General features: G+C 44.9%; 1 protein-coding gene across 20 annotated transcripts in view; it reads right to left on the minus strand.

Annotated features, from left to right (window-relative positions):
* Window positions 1–18401, minus strand: part of OBSCN (obscurin, cytoskeletal calmodulin and titin-interacting RhoGEF) — a 705115-nt gene that overhangs the window by 177569 nt on the left and 509145 nt on the right. For 19 of the 20 annotated variants that reach the window (XM_077490622.1, XM_077490628.1, XM_077490621.1 and 16 more), the window contains 2 exons: window positions 14916–14958; window positions 7403–9915 (listed from right to left, as the gene is read on the minus strand). The exons of the other annotated variant lie outside the window; for it this stretch is intronic. In XM_077490622.1, coding sequence (XP_077346748.1) covers window positions 8520–9915; window positions 14916–14958 — 1439 coding nt within the window. In that variant the 3' untranslated portion in view covers window positions 7403–8519. Of the gene's footprint in view, window positions 1–7402; window positions 9916–14915; window positions 14959–18401 lie in introns of those variants that run through there. 20 annotated transcript variants of the gene reach the window in all.

The raw sequence follows: 18401 nt of genomic DNA on the forward strand, positions 1-18401 counted from the left end.
ATTTATGGTGTAGAGCCCTCTGACCGATACGGATAAGGATGAAAGACAAGGATAACATACACTCGCTTACTTGAAATGGACCTGAAAGTGTGCCCTGGTCTAACGTACGGTATACCAAAATAAGGGGGCATACCTTAAAATGAAATGAATATGAAATGGGTGAAATGAGTACTCATATGAGGAGTGTGCTAGAGTAAAGGCCTGATAAAGGGGACGGGTGGGCGGGTATCGCGCACCGGAACCGACGAGGAAAATGGGCGAACGGCTGATTATATATACCACCGGGCTCCACCCATAATTTCAGGCCACCATACTGGCCTTTCTATTTATGGTGTAGAGCCCTCTGACCGATACGGATAAGGATGAAAGACAAGGATAACATACACTCGCTTACTTGAAATGGACCTGAAAGTGTGCCCTGGTCTAACGTACGGTATACCAAAATAAGGGGGCAAAACACTCAGGTAGGGGATGCATTTTATTGAACCAAGACTGTTACTGGGTAAGTTTGACAAAGGCCTGGGCCATCTCAATCTGCGGATTGGGTATGTAACGGGCAAAACAGGAGGACTTCCATCTACCCAACTTTTTGATAACATGGGCCGGGACCCCTTGGCGGGAGGCCGTTGATGCTGCCCCGATGCGAAATGAATGTCCTGAGTAGTGCGCAGGATTGAGGTGAAGGATGCCCAGGAGTATCCTGACATGCTCCATGAACTGGGCTGCGTTGAGAGGTTTTGAGTGAAAGGGAAGAAGTGGGCCAGTCCCTGGTTGATCGGCCAAAAGGGTCAACAAGCGGGTGAGGACAGTAACCGGACACCAGCGGTTGTAGGTCTTATAGAAGTGAATGTCCGTACCTGGGCCAAGCTGCTGTGTCTTGGAAACCGCTAAGTGCAAGATGAAATGGTCCTCGAACCTGACTAGATGGTGCTTGCGCAGCGTACGTGCCGAGGGGCTACTGCAGGTAAACTCGCCTGGCCGTAAGAAGCCGTAGAAGGCCAGATGTATGGCTGCTTGCAGGACGACACTGACATGGAGACCGAAAGGTGAAGAGGCCAGAATATCTGACATGTCCCTGAACACTTCGCCTGTGATAGGCAGCCGTTTGATGCTGGAAACCGGCCGACGCTTCTGAATGCCGCGCATGAGAGCCCGGACGGCGTGAAAGGTAAATAAGGAGGGCTTGGTAGGGTCCTGGAGGGACGTGAAGTGTTGTACCCCGGCCAAGTACAACCGGATTGTGTTGAAGGACAATGCCAAGTCCGAATGGCAGTAGGAAAGGAAGGCAAGGACTTGTTTGACCCGGGAGGACTCTGTATTGTGAGATGATGCGAAGCGACTAAAGGCCCTCCAGGCCGACTGATAGGCCTTGCGGGTATTGTCTGAGAGGGAGTGATCAATGAGTTGAGTCGCTGCTGACAAGTGTGGGGCTAATCCAAGATCAGTTGAGACCAGTCCGGGATAGCTGCTGATGTTGGTCCGGCTCCGGGCACCTGATCAAAAAATGAAACAAAGTTAAAGCGGGAGAGGGCATCCGCCGCCTGATTAAATTTGCCGGGAACAAAGGAACAATGAAGGTTGAACTGAAACAATAATGAGAGCTGGGTCAGTCGCCGCAGGAAGGACATAATCTGTAGAGACCTGGACCTGCCTTTATTAACAATCTCCGCAGTGGCCAGGTTATCTGTAGAAAAGACCACCGTCTGGCCCGACCAGCTGCGGCCCCAGGTGTGTGCAGCGGCTACAATAGGATATAGCTCAAACAGGGAGGACGTCTCAGTGAAGCCAGGAATAGCCAGTATCTGTGGAGGCCAGGGGGCTGCGAGCCAGAGGTTGCCAAAGATTGCTGCAAAGCCCGTGGAGGCCGCCGCGTCGGTCACCACCCGAGGTGAAAGGGCGGACACGGAGGGGACGAACAGGGACACTCCGTTCCAAGAAGATAGGAATTCCTCCCACATGGCTAGGTCTGCCATAGCCGCGGAACCCAGGCTGAGAACTTGCTCCGGGTCCTGAGAGTGGGATAATAAGGCTAACAGGCGTGACACAAACGAGCGCCCCTGGGGGATGATGCGCATAGCGAAATTAAGCATACCAAGAAGGGACTGAAGTTGTCTCTTGGTACAAGTCCTGGCATGAGTGAAGTCCCTCAGGACCGTCCTGATGCGGGTCAGTTTATCCGGGGGAAGGCTGGCCTGCATAGTGTTAGTGTCTAGGCTGACCCCGAGGAAGGTGATAGCCTGCGACGGACCCTCCACCTTGTGCTCGGCGATGGGGACATTAAGATTATTGAAGACTACCCTCAACTTACTCAGATCTCGTGGAGGAGAGCCGGGTGGCTCTATCAGCAGGAAGTCATCCAGATAATGAATGACTTCCTGACACTGGGCTACGTGTAACAAGATCCAAGCAAGGGCCTGCGCGAAGGTGTCGAAGAGCCAAGGACTACTCTTGGTCCCGAACGTGAGTTTAGTGGCAAAAGTAGTACCGCTGCCTCCACTTGATTCCATGCCAGCACCAGAGGGACGGATGGATGGGAAGAAGTTTAAAAGCGTTTGAGATGTCGGCCTTGGAAAGCCAGGTACCTGTGCCTGATTTAAGAATGGCCTGGATGGCCATGTCTACCGATGCATATTTAAGGGAGAACTCCTCAGAGGGAATAAGAGAATTGAGGCTGGGAACCGTAGAGGAATGAGGCGCTGACAAATCATAAACCAATCTGAGTTTATTAGAGAACTTGCCCTTGACAAGCCCGAAAGGGCTGACTCGCCAGGTGTTGAAAGGGGGCTGTACAAAAGGGCCGATGACAAAGTCCTGATCTAGCTCCGATTGCAGCAGTTGGTCGATGGCTTGTTCATCCGTGGCTGCTGACCGTAGGTTCTGGCATTCGTGCGTGAAGTGAGGGAGAGAGATAAGTCCAGTGTGAAAACCTTCCGTGAAGCCCTGGACGAGGAAGGCGGACAGTGAGGGGGTAGGGTGACTGGAAAGGTAGACACTAAGCCATGAAACATTGAGCCAGCTTAGTCAAGACCTTTTGAGCTGCTTGATCTCACACATGAGCCGGGGGTGAGCTCTATGACACTGGGTGCACACATGGAGCAGTCTACACTGACTGAAATTACACGACCCACTGTTGTAGTTGTTGCAGATCGGAGCACCGCCCATGGTCTTAACTGGGCGCCCTAGCTTATCGGTCTGTGGCGGGCGAGCTGGTGCTTGCAGGCCCTGAGCGGTACCCGAGGTAGATGGACCGTCGAAGGGCGGGGCTGCCACTGAGGAAGCGCACCAGGCCGCAGTATGTGTTGCTGACTGGCAGATTGCACACAGAGGGGACCGTAGCCCCGCGAAGTGGCGGCAGAACAGTTCGGTGTCCATGGTGCTCCAGTCCGTGGGGGTCTGGAACTGGGAGAGCCTGGCGGCTGCTTTAGCGGAGAAGGAGCGGTGGTAGTCATAGAATGAAATCCCGCCGTACTTGTACCCCAGGTCAACTACCACATGGAGGTACCGATCCAGCTCCTCCCTCCTGCCAGGGGAGGCTGAGCAAATGATGTCCCTCATCATACCGAAGGCCAAGGTAAACTCGGTGATAGAGAGTTTCCTGTCTAGTCTGGGATCCTTGGCTTTGAGGACCACTGATACGTCCCCCCAAGTATACGCCTTATTCTCTGCCAGCTCGTGAATCGAGATCAGAAGAGAAGCCAAATTGACGTCTTTGCCCTCTAAGATGTCCTTCCTGATGTTTGCTGACACCAAATGAGACGGGTACACTATTGGTGCACCTCCGGAGATACCTGCGGGAGGACTAACAACTGGCTGGGATGCTGGTACTGGCGGAGAAACAGAGGGGTGGGTCTCGAGGAGGGCCACTCGGCCCTGCAGATCTGACATCGAGGTTGTGAGGGACGACACCAGGGTGTGGAGCTGCGAGATAGAGGAGGCGATGGAGCCCAATGAGGCCTGCTGAGCAGAAGCCTCCACCACCGCGGGGGGAGGAAACAGGAGCCGGAAAAGCTCTGCCTTTCTGGCTGTTGCTGGAAAGGCCACACCCCTGCGTCTCAGCTCGGCTGTCAGCCTGGGAATGGTCCATGCTCTGAAGGCCCTTTGGCTGCTATTTTCTGAAACGGATGGAGACAATGGAGCCGTGAGGTCCTCGCTGTCAGCCTGGGACATGGTGGCAGAACGTGGGTCTGATGAGGCTACAAGCCCTCTGATCCGGGTTTTCTCCTAATACGGACCTACAAGGGGTGACATGGATTATAACTGGTTGGAGACTCCTAAAGAAATACCTGTTTTAAAGAAGGATGCTTTGCTGAAGGGCGTTTTCCCACTAGATGATTATGCTTACCTAAGGAGGCACCGTCCGACCAGGTGCAGGCTGGACCTACTGAACTCGACTGACCTGAGGAGATGAAGGTGAAGTTTTTGTTTGAGACTCCCACCTAACGAAGGCTAGCTAACAGTGGAGGTGAGACTTCAGACATGAGATGAAAATGACACAAATGAAAGAAACAGATGAAATTTTCTCTTCTCTTCCCCCCTACCCCCTTTTATATATTTATTTTCTTTTTTATTTTATTTTTTTTTTCGAATACTTTTTTTTTTTTTCTTTCCCCCTCTTTTTTTTTTTTTTTCCTTTTTTTTTTTTTTTACCGTGAAATGAGGCTGACGAGCAAGGGCCCCCCGATAAGAATCCAACATTGAAGAATCAACTGGACTAGAAGCGGGAAGCGATACGTGACCGTGATATGAGTAAATCTGCCATGACAGAGATCCAAATCGCCATGCCACAAACTTGCGACCGAGCACGAAACGGAAACTGGAGCATGTACTGAAATGAGGCCATTCCTGGGGCACGCCGGGACGAATTGGTCCATGAATGTGAATTATTCGTACCGGAACGTGATAGGTGAAATGAAATGAAACCCATGACAAAGACTGGAATCAGAAGACGAGCCCATGCACCTAACAGATGAATCCTGTCTTTGGAGCATGTACTGAAATGAGGCGTAGCAGCTGGGCACACCGGGACGAATCGGTGCATCCAATAGATGCAACAAGATTCGATTCGGAGCGTAATAAGTGACAGAAATGATATCCCATGACAGAGACAGGAATCAACGACTGGACTGATGGTAGCAACAAAGAATCCGTCTCTTGCGCATGTACTGAAATGAGGCGTAGCAGCTGGGCACACCAGAACGAATCGGTGCATAAATAATATGCGACAGGATTCGAATTGGAGTGTAATAAGTGACAGAAATGATGTTCCATGACAGAGACAGGATTCAACGACTGAACTGTAGGTTTACCAAAGAATCCGTCTCTGGAGCATGTACCGAAATGAGGCGTAGCAGCTGGGCGCACCAGGACGAATCGGTGCATAGAGGAATGCGACAGGATTCGAATTGGAGCGTAATAAGTGACAGAAATGGTATGCCATGACAAAGACAAGAATCAGGGACCTGGTCATTGGATAAGGAGTGAATGAGTGTGCACCTGGTCTTGTGGAAATACTCAAACATCTGGCTGCAGGATAATGAAAGGGAGGCCCAGGGAAGTCTATACTCAGCAACCCCTACCGGGGTAATGCTACATAGGTAATAAATGCAGTTTTAAACATTTAGTGAGCAACACAGTTGCTTTAAAGAGGAAGTAAACTCTCCCACTCTGATGCTTCTTTTCATTTAGTCCATTATAATAAGTCATTATCAAACTATAGCCACTGTAATCCAGCCCAAATCATGTTTAAAGAAACTTTAAAAAACTTGTTTCCAGGGGTTAGGCAGTGCCATCTTAAGTATTGTTTTCTGAGTCCACAGTGGAGTGTATTTCCGCCCTTACATTGAGCACTTCCTGTACTGTTAACCATGCCTCCTTCTCAATCCAACGTTTCTATGGCAACCCTGCTTCCCTGTTCATAGCTGACTTGTTCATTTCATAGTATTTACTTGTGCCGATGTCTAATGTTTCCCTTTGTCAGACTTATCAACTTCAGCTGATAAGACTGCAGTATTGGCCAAGTTTAGACTGTATGTCATGTCACATGGTCACACGGTGTGTAGGAGGAAGCTCTGAGTGATTAGCAGAGTTCAGAGCTGTGCCGTAGGAAGCCCTGATAACAGATAGAAAAGACATAGAGTGTGTGCCTTAAATCAAGGGAGATCTGGGCATGCTCAGTGACTTCATTCTACAGAACAACAAGGATTACAACAATGCTAAGCAAGTAAGGAGATATCTACAAGCAGTGCTCATTAGGGTTTTTTATGCTGATTTACATGGAACAAAGCTGTGGGGGGAGGGTTTACAACCACTTTAACCACTTGCAGACCGGACCATTTTGCTGGTCAAAGACCAGACCACTTTTTGCGATTCGGCACTGCGTCGCTTTAACTGACAATTGCGCGGTCGTGCGACGTGGCTCCCAAACAAAATTGAAGTCCTTTTTTTCCCACAAATAGAGCTTTCTTTTGGTGGTATTTGATCACCCCTGCGGTTTTTATTTTTTGCGCTATAAACAAAAATAGAGCGACAATTTTGAAAAAAACTCATTATTTTTTACTTTTTGTTATAATAAATATCCCCCAAAAATATATAAAAAAATATTTTTTTCCTCAGTTTAGGCCGATACATATTCTTCTACATATTTTTGGTAAAAAAATCGCAATAAGCGATTATTGATTGGTTTGCGCAAAAGTTATAGCGTTTACAAAATAGGGATAGTTTTATAGCATTTTTATTAATAATTATTATTTTTTTTTTTTTACTAGTAATGGCGGCGATCTGCGATTTTTATTGTGAATGCGACATTGTGGGGGACCCATCAGACATTTTTGACACATTTTTGGGACCATTGTCATTTATACAGTAATCACTGCTATATAAATGCAGTGATTCCTGTGTAAATGACACTGGCAGTGAAAGGGTTAACCAGTGGGTGGCAGTGTAGGGGTTAAGTGTTCCTAGGGGTGTGTTACTAACTGTGGGGGGGTTGGGCTTTCATTTAGTGTACACTGATCTCTGCTCCAATCACATGGAGCAGAGATCAGCGTCACTAGTTGCTAGGCAGAATGGAGAAATGTTGTTTATACAGCATTTCCTCCATTCGGCCGCTCCGTGAGACGATCGCGGGGATGCCTGCGGCAATCGAGTCCGCGGGTCCCGCGACCAGACTCACGGGGGTCCCGACCAGCGCGGGAGCGCACCGCCGGTGGTGCGCTCCCGATGGCAGGGCGGCATCGAATATTGGACGTACCTGTACGCCAATATGCCTGCCCGTGCCATTCTGTCGACGTACATCGTCATGCGCTGGTTGGGAAGTGGTTAACTAAATACTTTTATCAGAATACTTTTTATTGGTGATACCAGTTATAAATTGATTTGACAAAAAAAACACAAAAAACATACGTTTTGGTTTACCACCATGTTTTCTTTTTATTTGGACATTTTTTTTTTCATATCATTCATCTGTAGAGGTCAATGTTTAATTGAACACCTTCCACGGCAGGGCTTAAGAAGTTAATAAATAACAGCTAGATCACAAGTTTCAATTCACGCTTAGAGATTCAGCAGCAAGAATAATTCAATCTACATTAAACAAACCTAAGAGTATCGCTTAGCTCATCTTAATAAAGTCATATTTCTCCCCCCCCCCCCCCCCCCCCGATGGAATTTGAACCTCACGTCTCAGGCTTCGCTTCCAAAGGCTTATTCCATTACAGTAAGTTAAAGACAGTCCCTGTTTCACCAATAGCTTTGTGTAACAGTCTGGGCGCATGCAGAGGGCGAATCGTATGACCTAGATACAAATGGCCTTTAACAGGACAAAAATACCACCGCGCTTCTTCAACGCCAAGATTATGAATTCACTTGAGATCTTTTTATCCAGGCGCCCAATGTGTCCTTCTTCGGCAAAAGGACATTCTGTAACATCCATCAAAGACAAGTGTTATGTATTCTGACATATTTCAGTTACTGCAGAGCAATGTAATTAGACCAAAAAGCAATCCATGTGTCTTTGTGGCAACAGTCCAAGATAACAGTTTTCTTTTACCACCCCCCTTACATTTTAATTCATATCTGGCTACGATTTTGGCAGCATTCAAAGTACTTTTGTCATCTGCCATCGTCAACGGTTGATGTACCAATGTAAACATAATTTTTCATTTTTTGATAGAATACTTGAATAAAACATGTTAGACTATCGTAAGAAAAGATAGTGATTCTCCTTACGTACAAAGACCATAAAGTTTACAATAAAGTCTATACAAGGAGGAGAGTCAAACCAATGGAGTTGTCATGTTGTCTAAGTTCTTTTTTGTAGACCACCATCAATTTGGCATGGAATGGCACTTCAGGTTTATTTGATTTCATTTAAAATCTACATTTAAGTGTTCCCATTAAGACTGGAAAAGTTCCATTGCCCTGATTTAATTCTTCATATCATTTCTGGTCTGAAATTCTTCTCTTTTTTTTTTTATTTATTTTTTATTCTCCTCCTTATATCATCAAAATATTATCTTGGCTTAGCTTTGAGAAGTATCTTTTTTGGTTATGTGTAGCATTACAGGTTCTCCAAGTGTTCCGTAACTTAGGGTTCTTGTTGAAACTTCTGTTTTAAAGCTGGGTTGACCATTGTCTGCCGAACGTTGAACTTCAGTACAGAACGAAGGCTTGATGTTAAACGTTGGCTGGCCAGCTTGTGAAGAACTGGTACTTGCTCTGGTACTACTGGCTTGGTTCATACGGTAAGAAACATTTGAGGATCCCATCATATTCATTCTACTCATTCTTGAGCCAGTCGTGAACATGCTTCCAATACCTTCTTTCAGGTTGCCGAAAAAACTTTGCCTTTGTTTGGGTACAACAGGCCTACCTACATTCAGCAACACAGGCTTACCAATAGTCGGCTCGTTGATTTCAGCCTGCAGGACTGATATCTCACATGGTGTGTCCTCAGTGATGTTTGAAACATTTTCATCACATCCATAAGTCTCTCCTTGACCCGGAACATAATCCTCAAGATCTTCCAACGTTAGAATTTTGCCATCACGAGTAAGAATTTTTTGAACTCTGCTTTTTAGCTCGTCGTTATCTTGCTCTTCAGGTTCTTCAACGATGATGTCTTCAACTTCCAGTGATATTGTTTGGTCTGGATCATGTGCTTCTAATTCAACTGCTTCTATGTCTTTTATACTACTAAAATTTTCGGGTGAGTTTACTGTTTCATCCTTCTCAAAGATTTGAAATTCCACACATTCTCTTTCAACCGTTGGAAGTACTGACACTTGTAGGGCTGTGCTGTCTAAAGTTTCAATATCTTCCTCTTCTTCTGCATATTGTGGACTTAGATCTTCTTCGACCTCGTCCTCAGTTTCTTCAGCAAGGTCATACTCCATTTCTTGGATATCTGCCTCAGAATAGTTGCAAGATGTAAAGGAAGCCTTGGCCTCCTCCACCAGTTTATTATTGGAGTTATTGGCGTTTGGGTCATCGCCAGGGAAACCCCTTGATCGAGAGCCATACTGGGTATATTTCTTTGACCCCCTTTCATCTTTTTCTGGCTTGGCTGGTGAAGTTCCTCTTTTTCGGGGTGGTTTAGGAGACTTTTTTACTTGGAATTCTATAATTTCTTCAACCTCAACCCATCTGGATGATTGCTCTTCTAATCTGGCAGTTGCCCCTCGGTCATCTTCCGGTTCTGTTATGAAGAGAGTTGGGACCACCGTCTTTCGGGTTTCCATCTCGGATCTGTACATGGATGGCTTGCCCCTTGAAAAAGAGAAGGGCTCTGGTGTAGAGGCCTCTGACCTGGGGGTTCTTGCTGGAGACTGACCAGAGACGCGCCGTGAAGGTGAGATTCCTGGAGACATCCTTCTCCTCATCCTTGGACTTTTCACCACCGTTGTTATAGTTTCCTCACTATTAACGACGTAAACGTGGGAATTAATATAGGCACACAGTGTTTGCAGTGACACAAGCCAAGTTAGTTGGGTGAGTTTCCTTCTCTGAGCCATGCTGATCCATGCACAAACAGGCTACAGGTAGGTTAATTGCAAACTTTTAATTGTGCTGAGAGACAGGTTTGCTTGACTGATTAGTAGATCTGATCCTTTTATTTTGGGTTCTATCCTAGCTTCCTATATTATATCTCTAGATCTTCTGGCTGCATTAAAATGCAGTTTTTACAGAGGATTTTTTTTTACCCCTCAGCTCTAGAAGGCCAATTGCTCAGACATGCAATGCTGAACAAAGTCCCTCTGTCCCTCTTTCCTCCTCATTTGTCCCTCATTTTTCTCAAAACTATATAGTTGTATATAAAATGCAGTGGCGGCTGGTGCTCCATTTTTTTTGGGGGGGGGGGGAGGCAGCAAACAAACTGACCGCATTCCCCCACTACCCCCCCCAGTCGCTTGGCGAACAAACCCCCATCACTCGCCCGTCCGCCCACCAGCACTTACCCCATCCAGGTTGCGGGCAGCTTCAGCGTTTCCCCCCCTGCGTCTCCTTCTCAGCGGGTTCCTCCCTGCTTCTGCTCCTGGCCGGCCAATATGATCGCTTTTCCTCTCGGCCAATCACTTCCTGATTGGCTGGGAGGAGAAGCAGGAAGACAATAGTGAATATTAATTCGCTATTGTCACACAAGTGGGTGGGCTTGGGGCGCAGTGCTCTGCGCCCCAAGCCCGCCCTTTTTGAAGCCAATTAGAGCCTTGGGTTCTAATCATGTTCTTAAAAAAAAAAAGAACTCATTGAAAACCATGCGTCCGGCGCCCTGCATGTAGATTAGGGGGTCGGACGCATGGATCAGGCGGGTGGCGCCCCTGCGCCCCTAATGGAGCAGCCACCACTGATAAAATTCACTTTTTTATCTTTTAAAAAGTGTTTCCCGATGAAAAATCTTTCATCCGATTTTTAAATTGCTGCAATTGTAAATTTCAAAAGCCGATATAAAGAAATAGTAGTGGAAAAAACAAAACAAAAAAAAAACACTTGTGGGTTTAACCAATAATTTTTTGTATAATTCTCCTTGAAGGGGGCGTGGCAGGGGAGGTGTCCTATGCTTAAATACTTTTCATAATAGGTGTCTCTCATTCCCATCCCAAACAGTTGGGAGGTATGTGAAAGGGGCAGGCCTTTCTGACTTGCTGCAGCTTCTAATGCACATGGTGAGCAGCTCACAGTGTGCAGTGAAATCAGAGGAAGACATTTCAGTCCAGGAGAGGAGCCGCTACAACTGTGCAAGACTGAAGGGAAGACCGGAGGTCAGATTTAAAAAGAACCGACGTGTAATAATCTTTCAACCAAGAATGGCTTCGGCAGACGTATCTGGGGCATTGCGCTGCTACAGCGAGGATGATGCCTGACAGAGGGGAATGGAGTCTTTAGAGATCATTCTTTACCTGTTCTGCTTTCTATTTAACGTTTCTAGAAATTATTTGTTAATCTGAATAATTCAGGAATTAGTGTAAATGTGCCTCCTTTCTACACATCAATTGCATTGCATTGCTCCTGGTATTTAGTTCTGGGTGATGTTGATTTATTACCCTACGATGAGCATAATTCACTTTTATTTGTATATAAAAAAAAACTTCCAGTTGGGGAAAAAAAATCGTAAATTCGAAAATTTGTAAATTTGTAAATTCATAAAATTTGTAAATTCGATAATTAAAAAATCCGTAAATTAGATAATTTGAAAACCTGTAAATTTTAATATTCGGAAACATGGTAAATCGGAATATTTGGAAATTCGTATTTTTGAATTTCTGGATTTTCGCATTTCGAATCTACGCAATTACGAATTTTTAAGAATTTTTGAATTTATGGATTTTCGAATTTCTAAAATTTATGAAGTTTTACATTTTTCGAATTTCAAATCTACAGATATTCAGTCTTCGAATTTTCAAATTTTTGAATTATCGAATTTCCAAATTTCAGAATTTCCAGATTATCGAATTTTCGAATATTCAAATCTACGAATATTTGGAAACTTTCCGAATGAACTAATTTGTCGAAATTTGTTAATCACATCACGCAAACCTGTACTCCGTAACTTTGACGCATGTTGTAAAGCGCTGAGCAAACTGTTGGCGCTATAAAAAAACCTGTATAATAATAATAATAATAATAAATACCAGCTAGCTGCCATAACCCCCAGTATTTACAGAAATTCTATGCGTTTCTCTTTACGATATAGGTGGTCTTCGCGGTGGACTTGCCACAAGATCACTTTTATCGGAGATGCCCACCCCCTCCCGCTGTCTCCGCTGCTTACCGGACCCGCCGGTAGCGGCGGACGATTGTGCCCTCTCCCATGGATGCCTGGTTGCCGACTGAGGGGAAGATGGCCCCTGCTGGGCTCCATGACATTGGAGGGCGGAAGCAACGTCAAAAGTCACTTTCGCCCATAGCTCTTAAAGGAACATTTTTTTTTTTCAATTATTATTTCTTTTTTTTTATTGCATTCTAGTGTAAATATGAGATATGAAGTATTTTTTGACCCCCAGATCTCATATTTAAGAGGTCCTGTCATGCTTTTTCTCTATTACAAGGGATGTTTACATTCCTTATAATCCACCATCTATGTGATGCCATTTCTTTAATATGCTCCTTTCATGTACGTTTGATAATTAATGTTTTATGTTTGTGTTTTTCTTTATATTTATAGTGTTTGTTGTTTGATTAACTGCATATCCCCTGAAGAAGCCTACTTACGAAACATGACGGGCTAATGTGCAATAAAACACCTCTATTCAATCTACATATGACCATTAAGACCACCGTTGTATACCACTGTTATGTTCTATGTATACATAATTTTAACCTTGACTTTAATACAATTTATATATAATTTGTAATTTTTCTGTAATTTTTCTGTTATCTATATTTTTTGGTATCATTATTTCTTAGCACCTTTAAAATCCTTATTTTTTCCTTGTCCAGTTATATCCTCACTGAAGAGTGTCGCATGGAAGCTGCTTGAAGGCAGCCCCTGTAAAACAGCTAGCGTTTGCCTAGAACTGCAGTTTGGGTCTAAGCAGGTGCTGGACTGAGGGCCTGGAAAAGATTTCTAAAGGATTTTTGCTGGAGGGCATCGTTCTGAAGTCCTGGTCTGGAGAAGGATCTTTTATCTCCCTCACTGTAGAGTGTCGCATGGAAGCTGCTAGAAGGCAGCCCCTGGAAGGCAGCTAGAGCATGCCTAGAACTGCTGTTTGGGCCTAAGCAGGTGCTGGACTGAAGGCCTGCAGAAGGTTTCTAAAGGATTTTTGCTGAAGGGCATCGTTCTGGAGTCCTGGTCTGAAGAAGGATCTTTTTATCTCCCTCACTGAAGAGTGTCGCATGGATTCTATTACAATAGATTATTATAATATTATAACAGATTCTATTATAATAGCCTGCCAAACATACGTATTATGCAGATAGTTTGCAATGTTATTAAAGTGTATAGTGGTCTTGAGTCAATTTTATAATGTATTTTATTCTGCTTTTTTTTTTAATTGTCCCCTGAAAAGAAGTCCTAATTTTATTTTATATACAACGTAGTGTTGGAAAACTACATATTGTGCCCAGATGGGGGGGGGGGGGGTTAGACGGAGAAGCTGCCCTGGGCATGTGGAGGTGGGGCGCATTTATATATGCAATTTCAAGCAGAATGAGCAGAAGGGGCAGCTGCCCTGATCACAGTTTATTTATGTGGAGACGGGGCACATTTAGATGCAGTTTCCAGAGGGACGGAGAAGGGCAGAAAGGGCAGCTGCCATGGGCACAGTGTATTTATGTGGAGGCGGGTGACATTTATATGCAATTTCCAGAAGGATGGGGAGGGGCAGAAGGGGAAGCTGCCCTGGGCACAATGTATTTATGTGAAGACGGGGCACATTTAGATGCATTTTCCCGATTAATATGCATTTTCCAGAAGTATGGGGAGGGGCAGAAGGGGCAGCTGCCGTGGGCACAGTGTTTTCATGTGAGGGAGGGGCACATTTATATGCAATTTCCAACAGGATGGTAAGGGGCAGAAGGGGACGCTGCCCTGGGCACAGTGTATTTATGTGGAGACGGGGCACATTTATATGCAATTTCCAGAAGGATGGGGAGGGGCAGAAGGGGAAGCTGCCCCGGGCACAGTGTATTTATGTGGAGATGGGGCACATTTATATGCAATTTCCAGAAGGATGGGGAGGGGCAGAAGGGGAAGCTGGCCCGGGCACAGTGTATTTATGTGGAGACGGGGCACATTTATATGCATTTTCCAGATTTATATGCATTTTCCAGAAGTATGGGGAGGGGCAGAAGGGGCAGCTGCCGTGAGCACAGAGTTTTCATGTGGGGGAGGGGCACATTTATATGCAATTACCAACAGGATGGAGAGGGGCAGAAGGGGAAGCTGCCCTGGGCACAGTGTTTTAATGTGAAGGCAGGGCGCATTTATATGCAATTTGCAGCTATGCTTGCAGTTATGGAAATAAATGAGCAACATGGTGCATTTTTCCACACTGCCCTATGGTGTGGAAGGGGCACATTGAATATTTTTTGACTATGTGTAATAAAGCAGGGGTAGGGTGCAGTCTGGCATTTTTGCCGTGGGCACTGGATGACCTTCTCTTGGTCCCTAATACACGTACCTATGCAGAAAAATAACCCCTCAAAATTCCCCGACCTTTGCAAATGTCCACAGTTGTATTTTTACAGGATAAAATAAGCCCTCTGTATGTTGGAAATTGTGCGTGTTTTTGACTGTTAACTGCATATGCTGAAGCGAAGAGATCTAAAGGCGCCTTGTGACCATTGTCACCATGTTTATTACAGCACATATAATGGCCACACCAGTTAGAAAGAAGCTAATTAGGAAAACCATGCAAAAGGGAGGGACAGACAGACAGACGGGCACACTCGGACAGACAGACAAGAATAGCGGCACTTACATGATAACCGTTTTCTTGGGCGCTTTAGTCTCTTGTTCAGTGACTATAAAGGAAACAGTATGGAGAGCAGGGGTTAGAGATCGCCACAAGCTGAGATGATTGTCTTAATCGTGTTAAGTTCATTAAGAGGAAATCTGGATAGACAAAGAAAGCACAAACACACGACCAGCCCAGGACCTACAAAGATACCATCCACATAACTGAATATAGCAGTGTTTAAGGAGGCTCCCGGCCTAAGCTTTGAGTTGTTCGAGTGGTAAAGACTGAGCTGTTGGAATGGTATAAAAGCACACAACCTTTTATTACATCTCATTAGACCATATTCAGTGGCCATACTTTCACTACGGCTCTATGACTTTATAAGACCTAGGGCAGTGATGGCGAACCTTGGCACTCCAGATGTTTTGGAACTACATTTCCCATGATGCTCATGCATTCTTCAGTGTAGTGGAGCATCATGGGAAATGTAGTTCCAAAACATCTGGGGTGCCAAGGTTCGCCATCACTGACCTAGGGCATTTATTCCATCACTTTCTGCAACTCCTGGTTCTCTACTTTGTACCTCCTTAGAAAATTTTTGTAGGCTTGGTCAAAATAAAAAGTGCTGTTGGACAAAGTTTCTTTGAGCTCCTGGGTAAACCAGTTGCAAACCTCATGTCTTCATTTCCTCTGCTGTCAAAGTTTGGATATGCTCAATCACCTTGCTGTGTTTCCAGCATAATGAGTGGGAACCCAGGTTTTAGAAATAGTAAGTGCATAGACATGGGAACAAAATAATTCTCCACCAAACTTACGAAGACCACTTAAGCGTTTATTACATCTCATTAGACCATATTTAGTGGCCATACTTCCACTAAGACTTTATAACTTCATGAAATCTGGGGCATTTTTTCCATTACTCCCTACAACTCCTGGCCCTCTACTCTGCACCTCCTTGGAAACTTGTTGAAGGCTTGGTCTAACCAAATATCCAGCTATAACTAGGGTCTGTTGGGGAAGGCTTCCTTGGGCTCCTGGCTAATCCATTTGCAAACTTCCTGTGTTAATATCCCATGCTGTGGAGGTTTGAATGTGACCAACCACTTTGGTGCGTTCCCATCGTAAACAGTGGGAAGAACGTTTCCAGAAATGGTAAGTGTGTAGACCTCGGAACAAGCCCAGGACCTACAAAAGTTACCATCTTCATAACTAAATATAACAGGAGTCTTCAAGGCCTAAGCTTTGAGTTGCTTGTGCAACACCACACACCACACACCAATACCTCAGTCTTCACCACTCAACCATTTATTAAATCTCATTAGAACATATTCAGTGGCCATACTTCTACTAAGACTTTATGGCTTTATAAAATCTGGGGCATTAATTCCATCACTTCCTACAACTCCTGGTCCTCCTTGGAAACTTGTTGAAGGCTTGATGCTGTTGGGCAAAGCTTCCTTGAGCTCCTGGGCAAACCAGTTGCAAACTTCCTGTCTTATTTCCCCTGCTGTCGAAGTTTAGATATGCTCAATCTTGGTGCGGTTCTAGCAATGGTAAGTGCGTTGACATGGGAAGAAAAGATATCACCACCAAACTTATGAGGATTTAGAAGAAGTTCTTGATTGCATGAGCTTTTTAATATGGTAGTGGTATTCACTGGAAAATGTGAGCAGCACCTTGATAGCCCAATAGGTTAGGTTTAGAATATCTTTGTTTTATTTAGTTTTTTTTTGTTTTACCCACGTAACCATTTAATACATCTCATTAGAACATATTCAGTAGTCATACTTCCACTTGTTGAAGGCTTGGTCTAACCAAACGTGCTACTTTGGCTATAACGGTGGACTTTTGGGGAAGGCTTCCATGGGCTTCAACAAGTTGCAAACTTCCGTCTTAATTTTCCCCTCATTGTGGAGGTTTTGATATGCCCACACACTTTGGGGTGTTCCCAGCATAAAGAGTCGGAACCCAGGTTCCAGCAATGGTAAGTGTGTACACATGAGAACAAAAGATTTTACCACCAAACGTACTAAGACTTAGAAGAAACTGATGGATGGTTTAACTTTCCACCTTCTACCAAAGACTCAAATACAGTAGTTCTTGATTGAGTAAATTTTTTAATACACCAGTGATATTCACTGGAAAATTCAAGCAGCACCCTGATAGGTTAGGTGTAAAATATCTTTCTTTTTTGTTTTAACTATGTAACCATTTTAATACATATCATTACAGCCTATTAAACTCCTGGTCCTCCACTAATTTGGTAACAACTGGGGTCTGTTGGGGAAGGCATCCTTGGGCTTTAACCAGTTGAAAGCTTTCTGTCTTTATTTCCCCCATTGTGGAGGTTCGGATATGCCCACCCACCTTGATGCGTAGCGTGGGAACCCTGGTTCTAACAAGTGCAAAGACCTGGGAACAAAAGATTTCACCACCAAACTTACTAAGACTTAGCCCTTGTACACACGGCCAGAGATTCCGATGGAATGTGTCCGATCGGACTATTTTGTCAGATATTCCGACTGTGTGTGGTCTACATTGGACTGTTTCCGTCGGAGTATCCGACGGACCAAGTTTTCCAACTTGTTGGTAAAATTTTCAGACAAAATGCTCCGATCGAACATACTCCGATCATGTGTAGAGAATTCCGATCGGACAAAGTGCTACGCATGCTCAGATCAAATTCCTACACCAAAGCTATTGGCTACTAGCGTGAACGTAGTCCCATCGTAACTAAATAACGTCATCACGTCGGATTTTCCGACAACTTTGTCCGACCATGTGTATACAACAGTTTCGGACAAAATCCATCGGACAAAATCCGACGGATTTGGTTGTCGGAATCTCCGACCGTGTGTACAAGGGCTTAGAAGAAGCTGATGGGTGGTCTAACATCTACCAAAAACTTAAATAAAGTAGTTCTTGACTGAGTGAGCTTTTAATTTTTTGGAACAAGAGGGAATTTAGGAAACTAAATTGACCCTGTTGCTTGAAAAAAAGGTGCCAACAAAGAAAGACTCTTGATACTTACCTCTACAGTGGGCAACAAATCCAAACGTAACTCTTCTATGCCGTGTACACACGATCAGAAAGCCAGCAAAAGACTGATGAGAGCTTTTGGTCGGAAAATGTGATCGTGTGTATGCTCCAATCGCACTTTTGCTGGCCGAGTTTCGGCCAGCAAAAGATTGAGAACATGTTCTAAATTTTTCGGTCGGAAAAAAGTTCCTGTCCGAAAATCCGTTCGTGTGTATGCAATTGCGACACGCAAAAACTCACGCATGCTCAGATTCAACTATGAGATGGAAGCCATTGGCTACTGAACTTCCCTTTTCTAGGCCCGTCGTACATGTTGTACGTCACCGCATTCTTGACGGTTGGAATTTGGTGTGACCGTGTGTGCGCAAGACAGCTTGAGCGACATCCCGTCGGAATTCCGTCGGGGAAAACCATCAGAGCTTTTTCCGACCAAAATTCCGATCATGTGTACGCGGCATAAGAGGTAAA

This window comes from Lithobates pipiens, unplaced genomic scaffold, assembly GCF_037356315.1.
Source record: "Lithobates pipiens isolate NorthernLeopardFrog02 unplaced genomic scaffold, aLitPip1_a1.2 Scaffold_19, whole genome shotgun sequence".
Classification (NCBI taxonomy): Eukaryota; Metazoa; Chordata; class Amphibia; order Anura; family Ranidae; genus Lithobates; species Lithobates pipiens.